Below are 22,207 nucleotides of genomic sequence, written 5' to 3'. Positions count from 1 at the left end.
TTCTGATCCTGACAGGTTTAGTTCAGCAGGATCATCTTCACTAATGAACTCCACTTTATGATGTTTGAAGCCTAAAAACAATCAACAGAAGTTAAAAGCTAATGTTAGCCTCTAAACCAACTACACCACGGTCACATGACTTCACCGTCACCACCACTAAACTTCAACTAATTTGATTTAGCTCTTATCTCTTCTATAAAAAGCCTTTCCTCTGACATGGTTAGTAACAGTTCATATAAACACGAGGCTGTGAAGGTGGACTGGTGAGTAGATCTGTTTTCATGTTCAACATGATGACGTTTAACGTCCCCGACAACCTCACTAGTCTCACTTAGACACTAGTTAGCTGTTAGCCTTTTTTAACAGAGGTAAAAGTTTAAAGAAATCAGGACTGGGATATTTACTGACGTATTTTATGTTGTAGAATAAAACGTGAAAATGTCTTGAGCTTTTGTTAAACACAGACCTTATTTCAGCCATCTAACCAAAAACACATTCAAAGAACCTGAGACTTCAGGACCAGGGAACAGGAGGAGCTAACTAGGGTTAATTTGCCTTTTTAGCTTGATTTGTGCTTAATTTAAACTTTCAGAAATTCTAATTAAAGCTGCATTTATTGACATTTTGGCCACTTGGTGGCAGCTGATGAAAACACAGCACTGACACACTAACAGTTTTCCTTTAATTCTTCTTCTTTAACACCAGCTCCTGAGAAAGTAACTGGGTCTTTAGCTGCTAAATGCGCCACTGGGTTCACAGCAACTGCAGGTGAAAATGAGGCTGATGATCAAAACTGAAGCTCCTGGACATAAAACAATGAGCTGAAAGAAAAGCTCTGTAGAGCTGAGGGAGGTTTCACACGATCATATTACACATACTCATCTCATTCGTTGTTATTGATTCAATATAAAAAATATTGGTCAGTGCAGCTTTAAACATTGATTATTTTCTTAAATGTTCTTGTTTGTAGAGATTTTTTTGCCTTCCCTCCAGAGAGCGCCAACACTGATTCTTTTCTAGTTTTTGTAGTTTTGTTTTCTAATATCACCAGATGATTCTGTCATGATTATAACATTTAATTTGAAGGAAATATCTTTTTGATATTTTGATATTTTTCATGAATGGTGATGAGGTTTTGGTTTCTCTCAGTCTGGGCTGAAACAACAGGTAAAACTAAAATAATGAAATCACCTCTCTCAGTTTGTTCTGACCCAGTTCTGATGTTTACCTGCATCGATCCAACGTTGTTCTCTGTAGGAATGAGAGAAGAAGAGAGGAGAATTCTTCATGCATAAAAAAAAAAAAAAAAAAAAAGAAAGCTGACAGATGTGTAAGTCCTGCTTGTGTGGAGTGAGTCCCTGCAGTTCACTTGGAAGGATCCAGATCTTTGATGACCGGCTCTCTGTTCAGGTAGGTGGCCCAGTAGACCAGGTTAAAGCTCCCGAACAGCACGGGGAACATGATGCGGGAGATGCGGTCGATCTTGCTGACGCTGTTGAAGGTCTTCTTGTTCTGCTCGGGCTTGGTCTCTGCCGTGGTCTTGTTGGGGTCGCTCAGAGCGCACTTTGAGATGGTGGGCAGCGTGGAGTCCTTTGTGATGTTGGGAGCGTAGTTAGCCACCGCCACAGCGTAGGCGTTGTTCTTCTTCATGATGGATGCTTCCTTTTTCTGCAAGGGAGAGAGAGAAAGAGAGAGAGAGAGAGAGACCGTCTGAGCTCATTTCACTACGTCTCAATGATCGACATTATTTATAGTGGAGCAGGAGGAAAGAAATTCACTGTGTCTACATCTGTACTGGCTCTGTGCTTTAACGGCAGCATGATACAGTCAGCAGGACGAACACTTGCTTACAATATGGCACATCATACTGTGAGTAGTTACTGAGGAACAAGTGAGGAATGAATCAATGTGATAATTAATCATTAAGGGTCATTATTCCAATCAACAGATACTTTGATTCTACAGTGAACTGGTGATTCAGAGAGGAATGATTACAGGTTACAGGTGTCTGTGATTAATCATGATTAATCACAGGTAATTGTGTTATTAATTAGTTATTTTTAAAATTGATTCACACACCCAGGTTCAAACTAAAGATATCAATAAACTGTTCATTGATAAGGTTTTAGCACTTGTTTTATCCAGTCTAGTAACACAACATCTGCCAGTAGCCATGACAACAAGAAAAACCTCACAGCACAGGGTTGAGGTCACATCATGGTTTTGGTTTTATAGAGAAAGAGGACTGTAGTTGATCAGCATCTAACTGAAACCACAGTCTGTCATCAACTTTAACCCACAGCTTATCAAACTGTGAGCAGAGGAAGAGACAGTGACTATGACACATACTGAAGGTCAGCAGCCAATCACAACAAATATCCCCAAAATTCAAAAACAAACATCCTCAATTCCACCACATGACCAACATAAGCAAACTGCTGAGCCTGCTCGGAGAGAGATTTGCAGCCTCACAACTGCACAGTGTGTCCTTACCTGCCGTACTGTGAGCAAGTGACACACACACACACAAACACACACACACTCGTGCCCCACCTACTGTCTGTTACAGAACAGTGGGAGCATTGTATTAACACACAGTTTGTTTTCCTGTATTGATGCTTCTGTTGTTGTTGTGTTTGTGTTTGACCTCCTTCCCTTTGCAGAGTACTGTTGATGCTGTTGTTGTTCAGCTGTTCAATCAATATCATAAATATGTTTTGTTGTTAATTGTTAATTTCATCTTTTCCACATGCAGTCTGCTTTGACAATGCTGTATCTGACTATGGTCATGTCAGTAAAGCCTGCCATGATGCCATGCCATAGATTTGTTAACAAAAAGACCAAAATGCACTGTTGCAACTGTTGTTCACCTCCATCCTCCCTCTCCAGCCCTCAACCTGACTGTGCTGAAACCATGATGCTGTCCGTGGTGCTGAAGTAACACATGGATTTATACAAACTCCTCCTCTCATATTAAATAGTCAGTTAACTGTTGTTAACCTCCATCCTCTGTCTCCAGCCCACAACCTGACTGTGCATTTTGTTGATGAAACCATGACGCTATCCATGGTGCTGAAGTAACAGATGGATTTAAACAAACTCATCTCATTAAATAGTCTCTAAAGCAAATATGAAGAGCTCTCAGGTCCTTTTAAGAGACGTATTGTAACAATGTTCGGAGCGACCTCGGTTTCCTGAAGAAGTTAAGTAGCTGTTGTTAGAGTTAAATGTTGCTTAGTGATCTTTGATTTCCATCACTACGGCAATGTGTTGGAATGTATACAAGCACCATAGTCGTCACTTCAACCATCACTGCTTAAAGTCCCTAAAGACTCACTCAGTTCACTGTTAATGGAGACAGTTTGTCAAAGTGCAAACAAAAACCGTCTGAGTTTGTAGCCCACAGCAAAACTCTGAATCCAGAGCTATAATCCTTTCAAACTGTGAAAACCCTGTTTTAACTGAAACACATGCTGGACTCAGGATGTGAACCTGGCCCTGTGATCTGTCTGCTGACCACACACTCTGATCACCTCCTGGCAAACGTCTCATCTCACTGCGCTGCAGAACAGAGAGGTTCAGGAGATCCTTTGTTCCCACTGCCATCAGGCTATACAACACCTCAGCCACAGGAAGTGGACTAATCTGATTATTATTGTTTATTTATTATTAACTGTTTTTATCATTATTATCATTATTATTATTATTATTATCAACAATGAGCTAATGGACACATGAATTTCCCCTCGGGGATAAATAAAGTATCTATCTATCTATCTATCTATCTATCTATCTATCTATCTATCTATCTATCTATCTATCTATCTATCTATCTATCTATCTATCTATCACAACTGAGTCATGGCTCCATGTGGGGAGGAGCTGCCTGAAGCCAGACTGTGGGAAAGGAGGGAGGTGAATCAGCTGCAGCAGAAGTCAGGAGGAACAGGAACAGAACATAAGCAACAGAGCATAACAACATGTGACTAAAGTTCAGAGGTCTGAAGACTTTCTGAATGAACGACAGGTAATTTCACCCTCTCAATCCAGTGTCATATGAGAATTGACAGTAGCTGTATTCAGTTGGATCTACGAACAGCAACCAGGACTCTTCACCTGGTGCTCCAGGTGTGTGACAGCTCTACCTTGTCATTGACGACACTCTTCCCGTCCCAGGCCCAGCCTCTCTTGGTGAAGTAGTTGACTGTAGCAAATTCAATGAGCGCAGAGAAGACGAAGGCGTAACAGACAGCGATGAACCAGTCCATAGCTGTAGCATAGGCCACCTTAGGCAGTGAGTTACGGGCACTGATACTCAGCGTGGTCATAGTGAGGACTGTAGTCACACCTGGATAGACAGAGAGAGAGAGAGAGAGAGAGAGAGAGAGAGAGAGAGAGAGACTTTGGATGAGAGCCACTGAATGACTGTGTGTTTAAAACATAAAAAGCGCCAGCACAGGAGGGACTCTGGAGGAGGTTATACAGGCACAGGATGGTGAATACATGATGCAGATGTTTACAAGTACAGATGTGCATTATGCATGATGTGCAGAACAAAACTGCAGCGAAAGTGAACATACATTTAAAAGTCTCTTTACTCATCCTGTGAGCACAGTTGTAGAAGTTATTTTGTGGGTCTGGGGGTGAATCACAGAAACTTCTTAAGTTGCAGATCATATCTTAACTTTTTGGTAACCATGGGAACCAGAGTTAGGAACTGATTCAGGAAAAAATCCGTGACAGGTGAATAGTCTGTGTCAAGTTCTGAGTCAATGTTCCTAACTGAAGACAGGAAAAGTTATAATCTGTAACTTCTCCACATTAAATTGTCTAAAAACATCTAGACCTGTGTTCTATATGTTGTTGTTGTGTTCTTACATTATCCCAAATGTTTCCATCAATTCTAAAACTCTCAAAATCTGTGATTTTAATCATCCTAATGTGTGTTTGTCTGACAGAAGCTCAACATTGACTTTTATCTAGTTTTAAGCCACATGCACTTTTGACACCTTGGTGGTTTTCAGCTCTATGTTTGAACCAGATGAAGGATTTTAGTCGTCGGACGTCTGGATCTGAAGTTATCAGAGAAACAAGCTGAGGAAATGTTAGACAGCTCAGCTCCCAGCTGCTGGAGACGTCCTGTCCTGTGTCACTAAAGAGCGTCGCTGAATTTTTAAAGTGAAACTGCTTGATTCAGTGTTTCTACCGTTAGAATCACCGGGTCTGTTTAATTTCCTGAACCACTGACACTGAAGGAATCCAAACCGGGAGTATCTTATGGTAATGGTGGAGAAGACAACAACTCTGGTGATCCCATGATATTTCATGACGTCAACCAAAATTGTCTTTTGTTATTGTTCTGAGACTCCTAGAGGCAGAAGTTACAGACTGTGAGTTTAAAAGACTAGAGGTGTCACTCGTTTCCTGTGTTTGAAGAAAGACTTTATTATAAACACAAATGAGTGGGAGGTTTGGGCATATACTGTATCTGATAATATCAAATATAGGGTTATATTTCCTGCTATGTGTGACATTTTTCATAATATTGATTTTTTTGATTTTTTTTTGCAGTTTTCTAAACTCTGTCCTGCTGCTGAGTCCAACCCTCATGTCACTGCTGATCTTATTGTACATTGAAGCTTGTTATGTGACAAATAAAACTTTGAACAGATGTTTAGTGGCAGCATCACTTATACCTCACACCCTGTGATGATCATATACGGTGATTTTTGGGCTGGACTGTATGGAGATATTAAATGTTGGACATCACCCAGATCTAATGAGTGGGAGGAGTTTCCTCATCAGTGTCGACCTGTTCTGTCTCTGACTGTGACGATGTTTGAGGAGGTTCTCAGTCATTCAGACTGATGGAGTTTAGCTGCTAGAACAGCATCCACTTGCCATTAACACCCATTAACATAAACACACACACACACACACACACACACACACACACACACACACACACACACACACACACACACACAAATACGCACATGAATACTATTTGTGCTGCAGGTCATATTTCAAAGCTCCCCACCACAGTGAATGCATCACTACCCACTGTAAGAGGATAATGTGCTTTCCTTTTGATGTTGCTTTCCTCATATGTGAACACACACACACACACACACACACACACACCTCCTCTCCTTCTATATTTCATCCTGAAGAATCAGCGTTGTGAAAAATATAAATCAGTGGTTTTGATCTGGCTGGTGTTAAAATATTCTCATGGGATTAAGTGAAGCAGAGACCAGACACCTCTGCATCAGTCTGCATCACACCTCTGTGATGAACCCCTCATCAACCACCTCATCATGGAGCTCCTATAGAAATATGCAAAAACAGAGAGAGTGTAAAAGCATCTCCTGACCAGCTATATAACAACAAAGATCATGTGACTGATCTTTAGTTGTCAGTCGCCAGTAACTCAATATCTTTGTCTAAAGCAAGATACATTAAAAACCACGTATCACACAGATGTACTACTGCAGTATTGTAGATGTATTTTCATGCTCACTGAACAAACTTCCTTCTTACCTCGTCCTTTTTTCTCTGGATCAAGGTTTGATTAGAGAGAAAGGGAAAAGAGAGGCTGACACTCACTGAGGAGAAGATGAACAACAACATCTCTCATTTGAGAAAAAAAACAAATCATGACAAACTAAAAACAAAGGGTCAGTTCAGACCGTGAGTGCAAAAGTCACCGCAGTGTAGAAAGATAGTATTTATGAGGTGGAGAAATACATATCAATACTACAGACTTCCTTCAAATCAGTTTAACAGTTTTACTGCCCCCAGTAAAACGACTGCCCTGTGGTAATGTTTTGATGGCTGCATGAAAGAGGACAGTTTCATTTAGCTTAAAACTGTCAGAGCAAGAGACAGAGAGAGAGGAAGAAGGTATCATAACGTCAGAGTGTCGAATATTTTCACCCAACTTAGGCCTGCACAGCCACTGTGAGTGTTTTCTGCAAAAGGTGATAAAGAGCGAAAGGCTGCGATTTGGGGGATACTCGACTATGATCTGGCAACCCTCAACTTCAAACTGCACCACAAACATGTTGACCAGCAGCAGCAGCAGTGGAGTCGGTGGTGAACCAGATTGGAGGTGTGATTTGGAGACACTTTGATCTATAAAAAACATCAGCTGAGGCAAAGTTATCCTTTAAGAATCATGTATCAAACCTGGTGAGTGAATTGTCTATTTCTTTAGGAATAAATCTTGCACTGTAGAAAAACTCTTGTTGAGGCAACAAGAGTCATTATAGTGACATCTTGTACAGACATGCTTCAGCTGCAACTCAAACCCCCCCCCCCCCCCCCCATGCTGTCTACCACTCAGCTCTCAGGATCATTACTGATGAAGCTTATAACACTCATCATTGCATCCTGTGCAAAAAGGTTGGATGGTCCTCTCTCTCTGAGAGGTGTGATTTGTATGTGTATTTGTTTATTTACAAATTCCCTTCTTGAAAAACTGCCTTCACATCTTACTTCCGTGTTAGTCCGGTCCACTGGACCACATGACACCAGGACTAATGACCGGCTGATGCTCCATGTCCCTCCAGTTCATACTGAGCCTGGAAGTCCACCTGAACTCACTACAAAAAATGAATTCATTGGTGTCTCTTGGTCATTTTAGATTCTTCATCTCTGAACTTCTGTTTGTACCTGTTTTAACTCATTCTTTTCATTATGTTATTTATTCATTGTTTTGGTTTAATTTGATGTTGTATTTTAACTGGTATTTTTGATCTACTCCTCACAACAAAGATCTCAGAGACTGAGGATGAAGACGAGTCGATGAGCAGAAGGATCAGTAACAAAGAAGCTGGAGTCACAGCTGAAGGCTTAAAGGAATCATCGGAGCCGGTTCACATGGAGTCCTGACATGGACACCACAGAGGAAGCTGCTCTTCTTCACCCACTGTAGGTGAACCATATATCACAGTCATAGCTGCACCGGTCTTTAATGAACCAGGACTGAGACGTCTCCCGTCCTGAGAACTAACTGATGCCTTTCACCAAACCTCTCCTCTCCGCCCGCTGTGTCACAACAGATAAGTGGGTGTGTTACAGGGTGTCATACAGCAGTGAATCACGTGCAGAGAGGGCAGCACGTTAGCGCCACACAGCTCCCTGACACTTCAGCAAATGGAGAACCAGATTGCGGGTGAACATTGTCCTCTGGCTGATAAGGAGGGAGCGAGTGTGACCCTCATCTGGTGGGAGGCCTGCAGCGGCCTGATAAGATGTTCACCTGTCAGCATGAACACAGTTTACAGTCAGGACCACAGAAGAAGAAACCACAGGAAAGCCCTGCAGGTACACACGCTAGTGGGACGGTGACCTGCTTCGCCCTGCTCCCTCCACAACACAACCCCACCTTCCTTATACACAGACAGCGACCCACAGGAAAAATACCACTCAGCCGTGTGTAGAATGGATCTGCTCTCTGTGAGGAGAGTGTCAGACTCACCAAAGACAGTTCTGGCCGGCACAGACTCCCGGTTGAGCCAGAAGGAGACCTGGGAGAGGATGACCGTCATGATGCAGGGCAGATAGGTCTGGATCACAAAGTAGCCGATCTTCCTCTTCAGATGGAAGTGAGCCGTCATGACTGTGTACTCACCTGAGGACAGAGGGACAGATGCTGCTGAGTACAGATGTGGACAGGATTATTGGACAGAGGTGCAGAGTATTACATCCATGTGCTGTATAGTGTGCTGTCACTTGACTAGTTTGGCCCCTTGATGCCCTGTGATGCTGCTGCATCACCTTCACTTCCTCAGGCTGAGAATAAAAAAAAAGGTTTGAAGAGAGTCGACTTAACGCCACAAAACACAGATAACACAGGAGAATAAGAAAGGAAATAAAACCAAATAAACAGAATTACCACCTCGTCTTGTTTCCTCCACCACTCTAGTTGCAGGGAATAAGGTCACAACCTCTCCATGCTGAGTTACATTATGATGTCACAGTGAAGTTGACATTTGGGATTTAAAATGTCATCACTTCATTTTATCCTTATACACATTTGAGTTAAATTGTGTCATAATTGGTGAATGAATTCTTGAGTTGTGGCCAAAAAGCGTGTTTTGTGAGTTTACCGTGACCTTTGACCTTTGACCACCAAATTCTAATCAGTTCATCATTGAGTCCAAGTGAATGTTTGTGCCAAATGTAATGAAATCCCTGTGGGTGTTACTGAGAGCATAATTCCTCTGGCCCTGACTGTCACCGGCGCTGAGGCATAACAATTAAAGTCAGATCAGAAACCAGTACTGAGGCGAGGACTGGTTTTGCAATCTGTACTGGTTTTTACAATCAGGGTTTAATTATTCAGTTGTAGGTGAAAATATAGTTTTATATTGAAAAGAGGAGGTGGCCAAGAACTGAGCCTTGAGGGCCTGCGTCTCATCAGATAATCCATAATTCATTTGTAAGTTAAAATGAAAAAACTGTAAATCTGTTCTTTGTTTTAAAACCAAAACATTTTTGGTGTCAGAATCAAAAAACGAAAAATCTATCAAAACAGTCTGTTTTTGGTTTTTGGAAATTCCTTTTATCATCAAAAACTTAAATCATATGGTTTTATTTGATTTTTTTTTATTCTACACCAAAAATGAAAAATAAAATCAGATGCTCTATTCGTGTTTTGTTTCCAAAGAAAGAGAAAGAAAATGTAATTCACAGTCCAATTTTGGTTTTTGCTGATTCATTTTTTCATTTCTCAGCTGACAAAAACAGTAGAACAGTGGAAAGACAGGAAGATGAAGTGAAGTGTAAATAAAGTCAAAATAAAAACCTTGAATAAAGAAAGAAAGAAAGAAAGAAAGAAAGAATGGCCAAAAACCACTGTTCATTCTTTGATTCTGACACAAATAATAAAAGATTTAAGGTTTTTTCGTTATTAAATTACAAATGACTTATGAATGATCTGATGATACTCAGAGCCTTGAGGGACAGGGGGAGGACAGGGAGCCGTGGAGGAAGTAGAGTTTCCCATGGTGATTGACAGAGTTCTGTTAGAGAGGTGTGAACACAGTGAGCTGAGAGCTGAGCCCTTGATTCCTACTCATGTCTCTAAGAGGTGTAAGAGGATGATATGATTGGCTGTATCGACTGTATTACTTATGTGTAAAAGAACTCAAATTGCAGTTGGCAGGAGGTCAGCAGTGACTTTAACAAGGGCTGCCTCTGCACTGTGAAGAGCCCTGAAACCAGGCTATCCAATAAAGACATAAAAAACAAATCAACTGACATGAGAGTATTTTTTCCAGCTCGTGGCCCGCTTGAAAATCTCAAAAAATATCGTTACGAATGTTCCGCACAGACATCGTAATATAATCCATACCATACAATAAAGCTCATAGGTGGGACGTGGACATGTGAGCAGGTATGGCCTCACCTCACCACATTTATCTTGATTATTATCTATCAGCTCTAGCTCCAGATGTTTGCTCCTGGAATGATATCTGTCATCAGAGACAGTCTATAATATATCTACAGCCATCAAATCACTGACCACAGAGAGCTGAGTGAGTGAGTGAGTGAGTGAGTGAGTGAGTGAGTGAGTGAGTGAGTGAGTGAGTGAGTGAGTGAGGTTGTGTGTGTGACAGCAGCAGTGCAGGATGTGAGCAGACTGTTGTGTTGCATGTGTGTCAGTGACGTGTTGGAGGTGACCCACACCTCCAAACTGCTGCTGCTTCAAATGTTTGTTCGTGCTGAAGTCGACAAATGTCTGTCTGAATCCTGTCCAGACGCCCTGCAGCACACTCACACTCACCAACACTGCATCATAAAACACTTTCACAAGTTAAAGTTTGTCCTTCTCGTCCTCTATCTATCTATTAGGGCTGGGTATTGAAAATGATTTCCTGAATCCATTCGATTCTGATTCTATTCTGATTTGATTTGGTATCGATTCAGTCAGAGATATTTCAGTTACAACATCAATTTTTCTTGGATATGAATGAGATTCTCAGAGAACTAATGCTACATATAGCTTGGCTTTTGTCCAGCTCTTCACAGTCTACATAGTTTTTAAATCTGAAATGCAGCCACTCATCTGCCTTTAAACTCGCCGCTGACTTCACTGGGACCTCATCTGTCATGTTGTTGTCTCTCGTGTGCAGAGGTGTTTCAAAGGTGATGTAACCACTGTTCCTATGGTGACAAGTTTACATACGCTTACTGACTTCTGTCGAGCAAACGAAGCCGCACCGGAAACATCCATTCAGAGGAGATGCTGCAGTGCAGGCAGAGGTCCAGCTAAGCTAACAGGCTAGGCTATGAAAAGCTAGCTTTCATTTCCAGCAGCACAAGGCGTCCAAGTGTAACTTTGTCATGTTTCTGTGTAAAAGCATCACAGATAAAGAAAGTGTCAGAAGAGTGAATGATGAATGAAAAGATGTTCTCTGTCTTTTCATCTTTACAACTTAACGATTTAATTCACTGAGCAGCTCAGAGGCTGCCGGCTGCTTCTGGCTGCTTCTGGCTGCTTCTTTTAAGGTTGAATGTTTTCTTGCGTGTTACTCAATGCATGTTTGGGAATCAATCAACTTTAAAATCTGTTCTAAAACGAACTGGAGCGAATGGACAGAGGCCAGGAGAGGGGTGATAATGAAAGACTTTGCTCAGCGGAATCTGTGAATGTCTGGAAAAGGCATCTAGGACACAAGAAGTCCAGAGATGATATGATACGATCTAAATAGTAAATATATCTGCTGTTATAATAATGTCATGAAACCTTCTCTGGTCTTCTCTGTTTCTAGTTCTCTGTTTGTCTGGTCTGGACACTGATCCCTTATTCTCACCAGTACTGGATTTGATGGTCTCCTTCCCCACACTCTGGCCCACCAGGTCGTACTGGTTGAGTCTGGACCCATCAGCTGCAACGTCCACAGACTGGGAGGCGTTACGAGTCCAGATGTACGTGACCTCGGTCTTAGTGTAGGCGTCTGTTGGAGGGAGAGGAGGGAGACACTGATCATCAACACGCTGTTACAATCATACTCAACACTCAGCACATGAACGCTTGTACACTTCCCCGCACACGCTGACATCAGGAGAGGTATAATTACTCCTGCACAGTCACTGCAGTAGACAGTAGTGTGTCAGAAACATTGGTTGTTATAATTATTTAAATTCTCTTCACATCCTGAACACAGTGAAAGTTAAATGATCGGAGCATAAACAGAACTGTCAGAAGAGGGTGTTAAACTCACGTAGGTCGCTGCTTCAGCTGTTTCGACATTGACCAATGTTAGCGTTGACACCTGTACCAGTTTTCCTGGGATTGTTCTCTTTTTAGCAACTTAATATTTTTTCCCGGGACACGAATTGTCTTGGTTTTTTGAATAGTTTGAAATAAAACCATTTGTTTCTTTCTACTGCTTTTCTGTTTTCTTCCTGGTTATGTCCGATCCTGTGTCTGTAAACATATGGGGAAGTGAAACCAATTTTGAATGAAATTTGTTGGGCAACAAAATAGATAAATAAATAAATAAATAAATAATATGCTAAAAGGAAAATTTTTAGTTCAGTCTGTGTTGGAAAGAGAAATGATGTGTCGATACTTACAACTGCCAAACTTCAGAGGACACGAGTGAGAGTCCATGGGGAAGTCCTCTAGGTGCATGGGACACTCAGCTTGAACCGTGAGCCTGTCAACACACACACGTACGCATGGACGCACACGCACACACACACACACACACACACACACACACACACACACACACACACACTCACATTATCTGACTATATAAACACATTGCTCTGATATCAGACACTGTTTGAGAAATAAATCTATAAACACAGGCTTTTGTGAGCTCTAGAGTCTCTGCAGAGAGCTCACTCACATCTGGATGGATCCAGCTGCACTATGAGAATCTATGAGAATCACACTCTGTGATTTCTCAGTGGATTCAACATCATCAGGCACCGTTACACGAGGGGCAGACTCCTCCACCATCTCCTGGGTTACTGACGGACTGACAGACTGACTGCAGGTTGTCACATGGTGGTGAGTCGTAGTCATAGTCAACACTGCCCTGGCTGGGTCATCGTGACTTGGTGTGGCTCAGGAAGGGAGCGGAGGGAAACTGAGCAAAACATGGAAATTAAATTAAAAATCGTTCTTTGTAGTTTAAACCAGATGACCCAGCAACAGTCCTGGCGATGCAACTCTCAGTTGTGAAAGGTGCAGTTTTAAACCTGAAGTTTGCTGAGATCCAACAAAAAACCACCACAGTCGGTCTATAGCTTTTATCCTTTATCTCTGAACTCTCTCTTTAACCACATCACACACATTTAGGCTCATTTACATAAGCTCCTTTTGATAACTCATGTGACAAGTTGTAATATTTTTCCCTTCCATTCACTGAGCCTCCCCTGAAACTGGAGCCCCCCCCTGGTGAGGCCCACCTCCCACTTTGAAAACCTCTGGTCTAGAGACTGTTTTGTGTGAACTCCTCACCTGGATCTGCAGGAGTTTATACACTGCTGACACATGATTGGCTGATTGGATAATGAATAAGCAGGTATAGAAACATGATAAAAATCAGGTACCTCATGGTGTACAGGCAGGGTTCCTCCTCCATGATCCTCAGCAGCTTGTTGGGCATGGCATGTTAATGGGCTACTGATTTCTTGCCATTGTGGAAGAAGGTGTCAGGAGTCCAGATCTTACTGGCCATCAGGTTGTTGAGAGGCAGTGTCACTGCGGTCCGTGGAACTTCAGTCGCTCGTCCTTCCAACTCTGACGGAAGAAGACATCCACAGTGTACTCCTGAGAGAGAGAGAGAGAGAGAGAGAGGGGAGAGAGAGAGAGACAAGAGAGAGAGATTGTCTACAGCATCAACCCCGGGCCTGAAAAATGAAGTCAACACTGAAGAATAACCTGCAGTTCCTCTAACGACACTAGAGTCTGGCTCCAACACTGAGTCAGTCCCCATAGATCCCATGTTAAAATGTCCAACTTTACAGCAGAAATAAACCATGTTTACAGTCTGGTACAAAAACTGTTTTGGTCTCTAGAGCTATTTCCTCCTTTCATGACAACTGTTTAATATAACTAGTGTTTACATTTTTATTAAGACTCAAAGTTATGTAGAATGAGGTGGTGGCCTCTTTGAGTGACAGGTGGGTGAGCCAACAACTCCTCCTCCAACCTGAACAACCACATGGTTGTTTTTCAACCCTCTGATACAACCCTTAGCAGTGTCTCCTGAAATAGCTGCCCCCTACAGCAACAGGTGTACCGGCTTGGTTGTCAGTGGTTACAGTAATAAACACATGGGAGCTGTACCAACAGGGGTGTACCTACTTTGTGCTATTGTCATATACAACAACGGTCATGTGGCTTTTTTTTAGGTTTTAGGAAAAGATCAATTTGTATGGGTTAACAACTAAGTACTTCCTCAACATTACAGGGTCTTTGTGTCATGGTTACAACACAATGCTACTTTCACATGGGAATGGAACAGCGCTTCCTGTGTCATCTTCATCCTACCACAACCTCTCCTGACGTGGACTTTGTTCTCTTGTATACGTACGTCACCGGCACTTTTCCCTTTGCTCTTGTCATAATTACTGACGTCCACTAGATGTCGCCTAGCAACAAATGTAACTATGGGACATAATAGCCTGCTGCACTAGACGACCTGTGGCTCATTCTTTTACAGGAGGAAATTGTCTCGGGTGATGTATGTTTCCCACAAAGGCACTAATTCACCAAAGTCTCAGCTCCATGAGGTTAATAATCTAATGAATCTTTAAAAACCTAAACCATTATATATATAATATAACTGTTTTTACTAGTATCAGTACATCAATCAGAATACGTCATAGATCAGGAAAAGGGTTAATTATCCTGAACAGTGGACAGCAGCAGAGGTTAAGGGTCAAATTGGAGGAGTGACCCTTAGTAATCCTGCTGACCTCAGCATCTGAACCAGACCTGTGGTCCAAGTATGAGTTAATGTAGTGGTAAGGTTCAATATCACAAAAATATATATAATAACAGATAAAAAACAGAAAGATCAGAAGATGTTTTAGTTTTCAGTTTGATCAAACATTTGTTAAAGACATGTTGTTAGTACAGCTAAATAAAATTAGTAATGGTCACTACATTCTCAGTTTTAACACTGATTTCAAATCTTTTAAACAACATTTCACCTCCACTTCTCATTTCACCTTCAGACTTATGAGAACCTTAATTAATACTGTAGGAGTTCTGAGAGTTCATTGATTATAGAAGTAGACTGAGTCATAACTGAGCACTGGTTTGCGGGTGAAGCAAAGTTTCATCACATATTGGAAGATGTGTTGAAAAAGTTACTTTGAGGAAACGAATTCTCTAGAAAAGCGTTAGAGCCTTTCCAAACACCAGATTTGTTTATGATATCTGAGAGTCATGTGAGTTGCTCTGTCCTGTCGTGTCCTCAGCCTGCAGACTGAGGCAGATCTCAGCGTGATGGTGATGATGCGACACCTGACCGGGTTCAGACCTGTCAGTCTCAGATCCAGCTGTTCCCTAAGGAATGTGTCAGCCACAGTTTACAACAACATTAATGAGGCCTTCAGTTCCTCCAGTGGAACCATCTCCCTGGACTGGTTCTCTCATTGTTCCACAGTTAACCACAAGTCCACAGGGGACTGCATGGAGCGTCCTCGGAGAACAAACTGTAATCAGTCATCTTCTCAAATCTGGGTGAGATGAAACTTCCCTTCTTTCTAGGTACTGACACACACTAATCACCTGCTGATAGATTTTCTACAGGCTAACTGAAGCACTAGTTGTTTGTTAAAGTGACAGTTCGGGTTATTTCATGGAGGTATGTATGAGGTACTTATCCACAGTCACAGCACACTCAGTGTGGCAGGCAGGAGCACCTGCACTGAAACTGAGTGATGTACTGCTGAGGACGGGGTCAGCAGGAATAACGTATTCTAGCCATCAAAAAAAACTAATATCAGTTCAAGTGTACAACATGTTTTTAATACTTTCACTACAGTCAAACAGCCCTTTATGACCCAAACAGCTGGTCTGTGGCGTAATACAGTGCACAGCAGTTCGTCCTTGAGTCCAAGGGAATGTTTGCACCAAATTTGAAGAAATTCCCTCAAGGTGTCACAGAGATATTGCATTCACAAGGCCAAAACCACATTTGGTGAGGTCAACGTGAACTTGACCTTTGACCTTGGACCACCAAAATCTAATCAACTCATCCTTGAGTCCAGGTGAATGCTTGTGCCAAATTTGAAGAAGTTTCATCAGGGCGTTACTGAGATATCGTGTCCATGAGAATGGGACCGACAGCTCTGACTGTCGCCGGTGTGTCATCATGAAACCAGACTGAGCAGAACGGGGAACAGAATCTGACTCCACCCTGTAGCTGAAAAGACTGAAAGATATATAAAATATTTAACACTCTATAACATCTTTATAGGTCAAGCCTCTGTCTGCTTCTATCCTACATCCTCTTATACCAAGTCTTGAAACACCTTTTCTAAATAAGTAATAAATATTCCATTACATTTGTCCTCCGGTAAAAGCCAGCCCATAGGTCTCTGTGCCGTCAGCTCCTAATGATCTGAGAGCACAACAGCACTGGGACTTTTAACTACATGTGTCGCTCTGCGTCAGAGGTGTTCTATTAACTGTTAATCAGCGTCATATTAATTGATTGTAACAAACTTTACAAGTATGAGAAAACAGAACATATTTCCAGAAATAACATTTGAATGAAATGATGTGTGGTCGTCAGAAGAGGATGAAGGGAAGAAGCCTGGATACTTCAGCGCACACCTGAGGTAGAGTGTAGACAAAGTAGCAAGCTAGCGTGCACTGTGCAGGTCAGGAAAATGTTTATGTGTTGCTTAGTAACAGTCCAGTACCAGTCCACTTGCGGGACTATTTGTGTTAGCGTAGCCAAATAAATGATGAAATAAACAAACGAATCATAATCTGTTGTTGCTTATTTAACTAACACGGCGCTCGCCTGCGGCCTCGTACCTACGACCGAATCACAGTCGTGCTGACACTCAGTACAGCATCAATCCTTCTCGTGTGATATTGCTCAATTTTAGATTTTCCCAGCAGATGTTTTTGCTGTGGCAACAGAACCTGATATTTACTGTGAGTGTGACTTCAACAGAGCACAGCAGTCTGAATCCAACAGACAGAATGAGCAGGTGTTCGAGTGTTTTACTGAAGCGTCTCGCTGTGTCTCTGCTCTCACAGCATTAGTGTGAGAAGCACAGACAGGACTTTATAATCCAGAAATCCGAAACCTGCACAAACAAGCGGCAGCGCAGCAGCAGGGGGCCATCCAAAAGACGTGTGTGTGTGTGTGTGTGTGTGTGTCAGAGCTGAGCTATCAGAGGCAGAGAAAAGACAGATACAGTGGTGGAGTGAAATTATCTGCTGCAAGTTTGATGGAGACATGTCATGAATTAAAGATGAGACCATCTCTGTGTCTTCTTTCTTTAGAAGGTGCCGTCTCCATCACGACCACTTCCATCCCTCTGCCCCTCCACGCCACTTAAATATTTGAGAGGAGCCAGGTGGGGAGGGAGGGTGAGGGGTAGGGGGTGAGGGGTAGGGGGTGGGGGGTGGTTGGGAATTGTAATGGAATAACTGAGCAAAGCTTTGAGGGCAGGGAGCAGAGTGTTTGTGTTTGTGTGTGTGTGTGACATATGGACGTACTGTGTGTTTGTATGAGCTGTATCAGTTCAGTGAGCAGTGTCTCTGTCAGCACACTGGATGTTTATGGTTAACTGTGAACATTTTAACATGTTTAACCCTTGATTTTCACTTAGTCTAGTTTAAGGACAGGTTTGGATTTGTATGCCAGAGCTGGAGACATAATGTTTTTGCGTAGTCCCATTCTCCTGGATGTGATATCTGCGTGACGGAACTTCTTTACATTTGTCACAAACATCCACCTGGACTCAAAGACGAACTGATAGGACTTTGGTGGTCAAACGTCAAATGTAGAGGGCACGATGACCTCACAAAACATGTTTATGGCCTTCTGTCTCAGGAACGCAAAAAGTGTTTTGGTGGATACATGCATCTGCAAGGCTGTAATTCTAGTTTTTCTACAGTCTCCAGTATTTGTGTGGTGGAGCATTTTGTATGATGATGACAAGTCTGTCACGGCCTCCAACCAACCACAACAAAACATTAGGCTCATGTCTCCTGAGGCCCCTGGTTGGTCAGGGGCCCGGAGCTGAAGCCCAGGTAAGCACCTTCATGAAGGAGCCACTGGGTATCACTACACCACCCCACTGTGGAGAGGAGGAACATTACAGGCATCCATACTACACCTAAACTTATACTTATCACCTGACGTATATGAATACTTTAAACAGACAGGTTGTAGTACTGTGGTCTAAACTCAGTCACATCATGAATGACTGTTTGCTTCACCTGTATAACTCATGGCTCATGCAGGTAAAGCACATACTCAATGACGGTTTATCATGACCATCAGCTGGTTGAAACTAACTGTTAAACAGAGGATGAAAGATCGACGCATACAAAGCTTCACCATGCGCTGTGATTGGACCATGTGCCTGTTGGATGAAAAGCAGAATCACCTCAGGGTGACTGACGGAAGAAGTCCCAACATCACTGGAACATATCAGCTGGACAGAGGCTGAGGAATAAAGGTTTCAGTGAATGACAAGTTTTTCAGAAAACTCTCAGGTTCAGGTTGTTTAAACAATGTTTATGTTTTAGAGGGAAACTGAGGTCTGAATGGGTTAATATCCATTTGATTATACAGTATGATTAAAAGTAGGATTAGGGTTATAGTATATGTATGACGTATGATGTATGATCATTTATGATATGTATTATAAAAGTCATTAATATCATATATGACAACGGCCATTAATATATTATATAACATGTGATATGGTCATTAATATATTACATAACATATGATAATAATCTTTAATAAGTTTAATATGCAGTACAGCAGACGGCTCAGATCAGAGCTGGGTGTCGGTGGAGGATCAGATCACATCTTTAATAACACAGTCTGACCCCTGACGTGTCATCACTCTCCTGTTGGAGTGGGTGGGTTTCCCATAGCAACAGGACAAGCAGTACTGACAGTTCTCTGTCTGGAGGATATTATCTGCTGGATGTGTGTTATTGCATGTGCACAGGCCCAGCATTTTATGAAGCATGGTGTGTCAGAGGCTCGGAGGCCGACTTCTCAAGACTGGGCCCTGGATTCAGACCTGGTGCTTGGCCTTCTGTGTGTAGATGGTTCACTCACCTCAGCGATAGTTTTTCAGTGTTCTGTCGTTTACTTCATCATTATTATTAATATTGTTTTATTAAATTCTATTTTGATTGTATGGTACCTGTATTTTTATTGCTTTGATATTGCAGATCTTGCCTTTTGTATGGACCATAGACTGTAAATAATGATGGACGTAGCCTACGTGACGTCACTCACAGGTTTCTGAGGAGCAGTTTTGCCGCTCCACCGTTGCCATCTTGGCAGCGTCTGACTCCGCCCCTATCTCCCAGCTAGGCCTCAAAATCACATGTTGGTGTCACTTTGAAGTTCCTTGTACAAGTCTTTTCAAAACCAAAAGATGTTTGAAACTATGGATTTATTCTGACTGATTGAAGCGTGACGCATCACTTCACTGTGTTTGTCTCGGCTCATGAGAAGGTAAAACACTGAGAGGTGATGTGTCTGAGACTCACCATATCTGTGTCAGACACTGGGCCAAAGCTGGTCACATAGATGTCAGTCTTCACTTCTGTCACTCGGTCTGTGGAGACAGAGAACGACATGTGCTGCAGAAAATCACGGTGCAAACAAAAGCAAAGTCTTTACGACTCATGACAGACAGGTTAATGAAAGACTGGTGAGGCAGAGATAACCTGACATTTAGTTCCTGATGTGATTCAAACCTCAAAAACACTTGCTTTTACATTTCCCATGATGCAGCTCAAAAGGATCTTTCATTCAACCCTCCAAGACAAGTAAACATCCAGGTCTTTGAACCGCCCTACCTTCAGTTTGTCACAAAGGCTTTGTGTTTTTCATTTCTAGTCTCTGAGCCCAGGCTGAGCTGATGTCATCAGGGTTATTTTCTGCTGTGGTGATGCCTCCCCCTCCCTTTGACACAACTTGTATAATGAGCCGCCCGACTCTGTTCCAGTTGCTGTGCGTTCCACGTGATATACACTTGGGTGTGCACAGGGTGTTTTATTTTGAAAATTACACAGATACTCTGTACCGTTCCTGTGTGTGAGTTCCTGCCTGACTTGATCTGTTCTGTGCTGTTCAGTTACACAATATGAATAAATAAATTCATGTGGGGGCGCCCTGGTGCCTCCGCTGGTACAGCACGTACCGCAAAGGCTTAGTCTCACTGTGACTATCAAAAAAAAGGAAAAAACAATAACTTAACAAAAAAAAAATTTACCTGTTCATATGATGGATCAAATTGATTTATTACCTTTTAACAAGTTTTGAGACCCTGCATGCTACAAATAGCACACAACAGTCTGATCTAAATCATCTTCTCTCCTGTGTTTATAACATACAATAAAAGAAATGTTTTTCCATTGTTAATATTTAGAAAGGAGGAGTCGAACCAGGAGCCAAGTGGTACGCAATTCAACGATTTGATGATCAGGTCGCCCCAAAGGTGAAAACATTTTTTTGAACATTCCTTTATGGAGTTAAACTCAATCTTACCCATCAGAATCAGTTCAGTCCTACTCTGTGTATTATAATATCATATCATATCATATAATATCATCATTGGTCAAGTTTGAGAACGCAACTCTGATGATGTCATAGTGATGTCATCAGGGTTATAACAGAAAGTCTCACATACAAGCTGCAGGTGTGTATGAGAGATGTGGGTATTTACGAGACAGGAAGGAAGAAGACTTCATTACGTTGCATTATGGGAAATGTAGGATCCAGTGTTTTACGAAAGTAAAGATATCTCTGTCTCTGCTGATTTGATTTTGACCGTCTTTATCCGTCTCTTTTGAGTTTTGATGGAAGTGTGTAAGTGTTCCAGTCTCACCTCCCAGACCAGGTCTCAGTCTGTTGTCATATCCGTCCAGCAGACTGTCCAGGATCTTAGTGAAGGTTGTGATGTCTTTGAAGTTACGTGTTGAATTGGAATCCGCCTTTGACCTAATAAAAGACGTGTGAGAAAGAAAAATGACCAGTCTACAGCAGCAGGTAGAATTACAGGTTCCACTGGGAGCAACATGTGATCCTCATCAATCTGATCACTCAAGTGACTGCCTTTTTCATTTCAGCCCTCACCCCAGTATCATCTGTATTTTAGGGACAGAATTAGAAATCATCAATTAAAGACTATTCTGAGGAGTCACTATGATTTTCATTAGGAATGATCAAACTGAAAACTGGACCAAAATAACAGAAATAATAGACTCTAGTGTGTGACCTCTCATAGAGACATGGTTAGCCTAGCTTAGCAATAAAGAATGGAAACAGCTAGCCAGCTATCTTAGGTTCAAAACATACACCTTCCAGTGTTCATCTCCCCTGTGTGTATGCTGTGAGTTGTCAAACAGGGTCAGTGAAGATCTGGTTTTGGTCTCTGCACAGAACGATGGTTCCAAACCTGACAACACACTGTGACGACAACACACAGGGGTATGTTCCAGTCGATATCCCCCCCCCCCCCCCCCCCCGATACAATCTGTGAGAGCGTCTACTGATACGCAGCCCTACAGCGGCAGGTGTACCGCACCTTCATCATCATTGTTACAGTTAAAACCAAAGCCAGGACTTTTGTTGTCATGGCTACAATAAAAGCACACAGTTAGGGGCGTCGTGTAGCGCAGTGGGTTACGCAGGCGCCCCATATATAGAGGCTGCAGCTGGCCCCTGGTTCGACTCCCGCATCGCACGGCCCTTTCCTGCGTGTCATTCCCTCTCTATTGTCCTGTCCATTAAAGGCACAAAAAGCCCCCCCCCCCCAAAAAAAGCACACAGTTAAAGTTGTGGAATGGTCATGGTTTAAAAAAGAAAGAAAAAAGTGGGTGGCACACGGGAAATGAAGTGGTACCCTGTGTGAAAATCCTGTTTTGTCAACCCAGTCATCCACCCTGATATCCTGCTACACAGGCTCACTGACTCCAGTCACTATGATTGGCTGAGTAGCATCA

At 42.3% G+C, this 22,207-nt stretch overlaps 1 protein-coding gene across 1 annotated transcript in view; it reads right to left on the bottom strand.

Moving 5' to 3' along the window:
• Positions 1 to 1,365: 1,365 nt before the first annotated feature.
• LOC111226125 (gamma-aminobutyric acid receptor subunit alpha-2-like) overlaps positions 1,366 to 22,207 on the bottom strand; it is a 42,465-nt gene continuing 21,623 nt past the window's right edge. Inside the window, 9 exon segments of the mRNA XM_022751224.1 lie at positions 1,366 to 1,668; positions 4,146 to 4,348; positions 8,486 to 8,638; positions 11,826 to 11,969; positions 12,592 to 12,674; positions 13,582 to 13,732; positions 13,735 to 13,801; positions 19,748 to 19,815; positions 21,091 to 21,203. Of these exon segments, the coding sequence (XP_022606945.1) occupies positions 1,366 to 1,668; positions 4,146 to 4,348; positions 8,486 to 8,638; positions 11,826 to 11,969; positions 12,592 to 12,674; positions 13,582 to 13,732; positions 13,735 to 13,801; positions 19,748 to 19,815; positions 21,091 to 21,203 (1,285 nt within the window).

This window comes from Seriola dumerili, unplaced genomic scaffold, assembly GCF_002260705.1.
Source record: "Seriola dumerili isolate Sdu_G_001 unplaced genomic scaffold, Sdu_1.0 BDQW01000149.1, whole genome shotgun sequence".
Lineage (NCBI taxonomy): Eukaryota > Metazoa > Chordata > Actinopteri > Carangiformes > Carangidae > Seriola > Seriola dumerili.
This window is presented reverse-complemented; position numbering and strand designations above follow the sequence as displayed.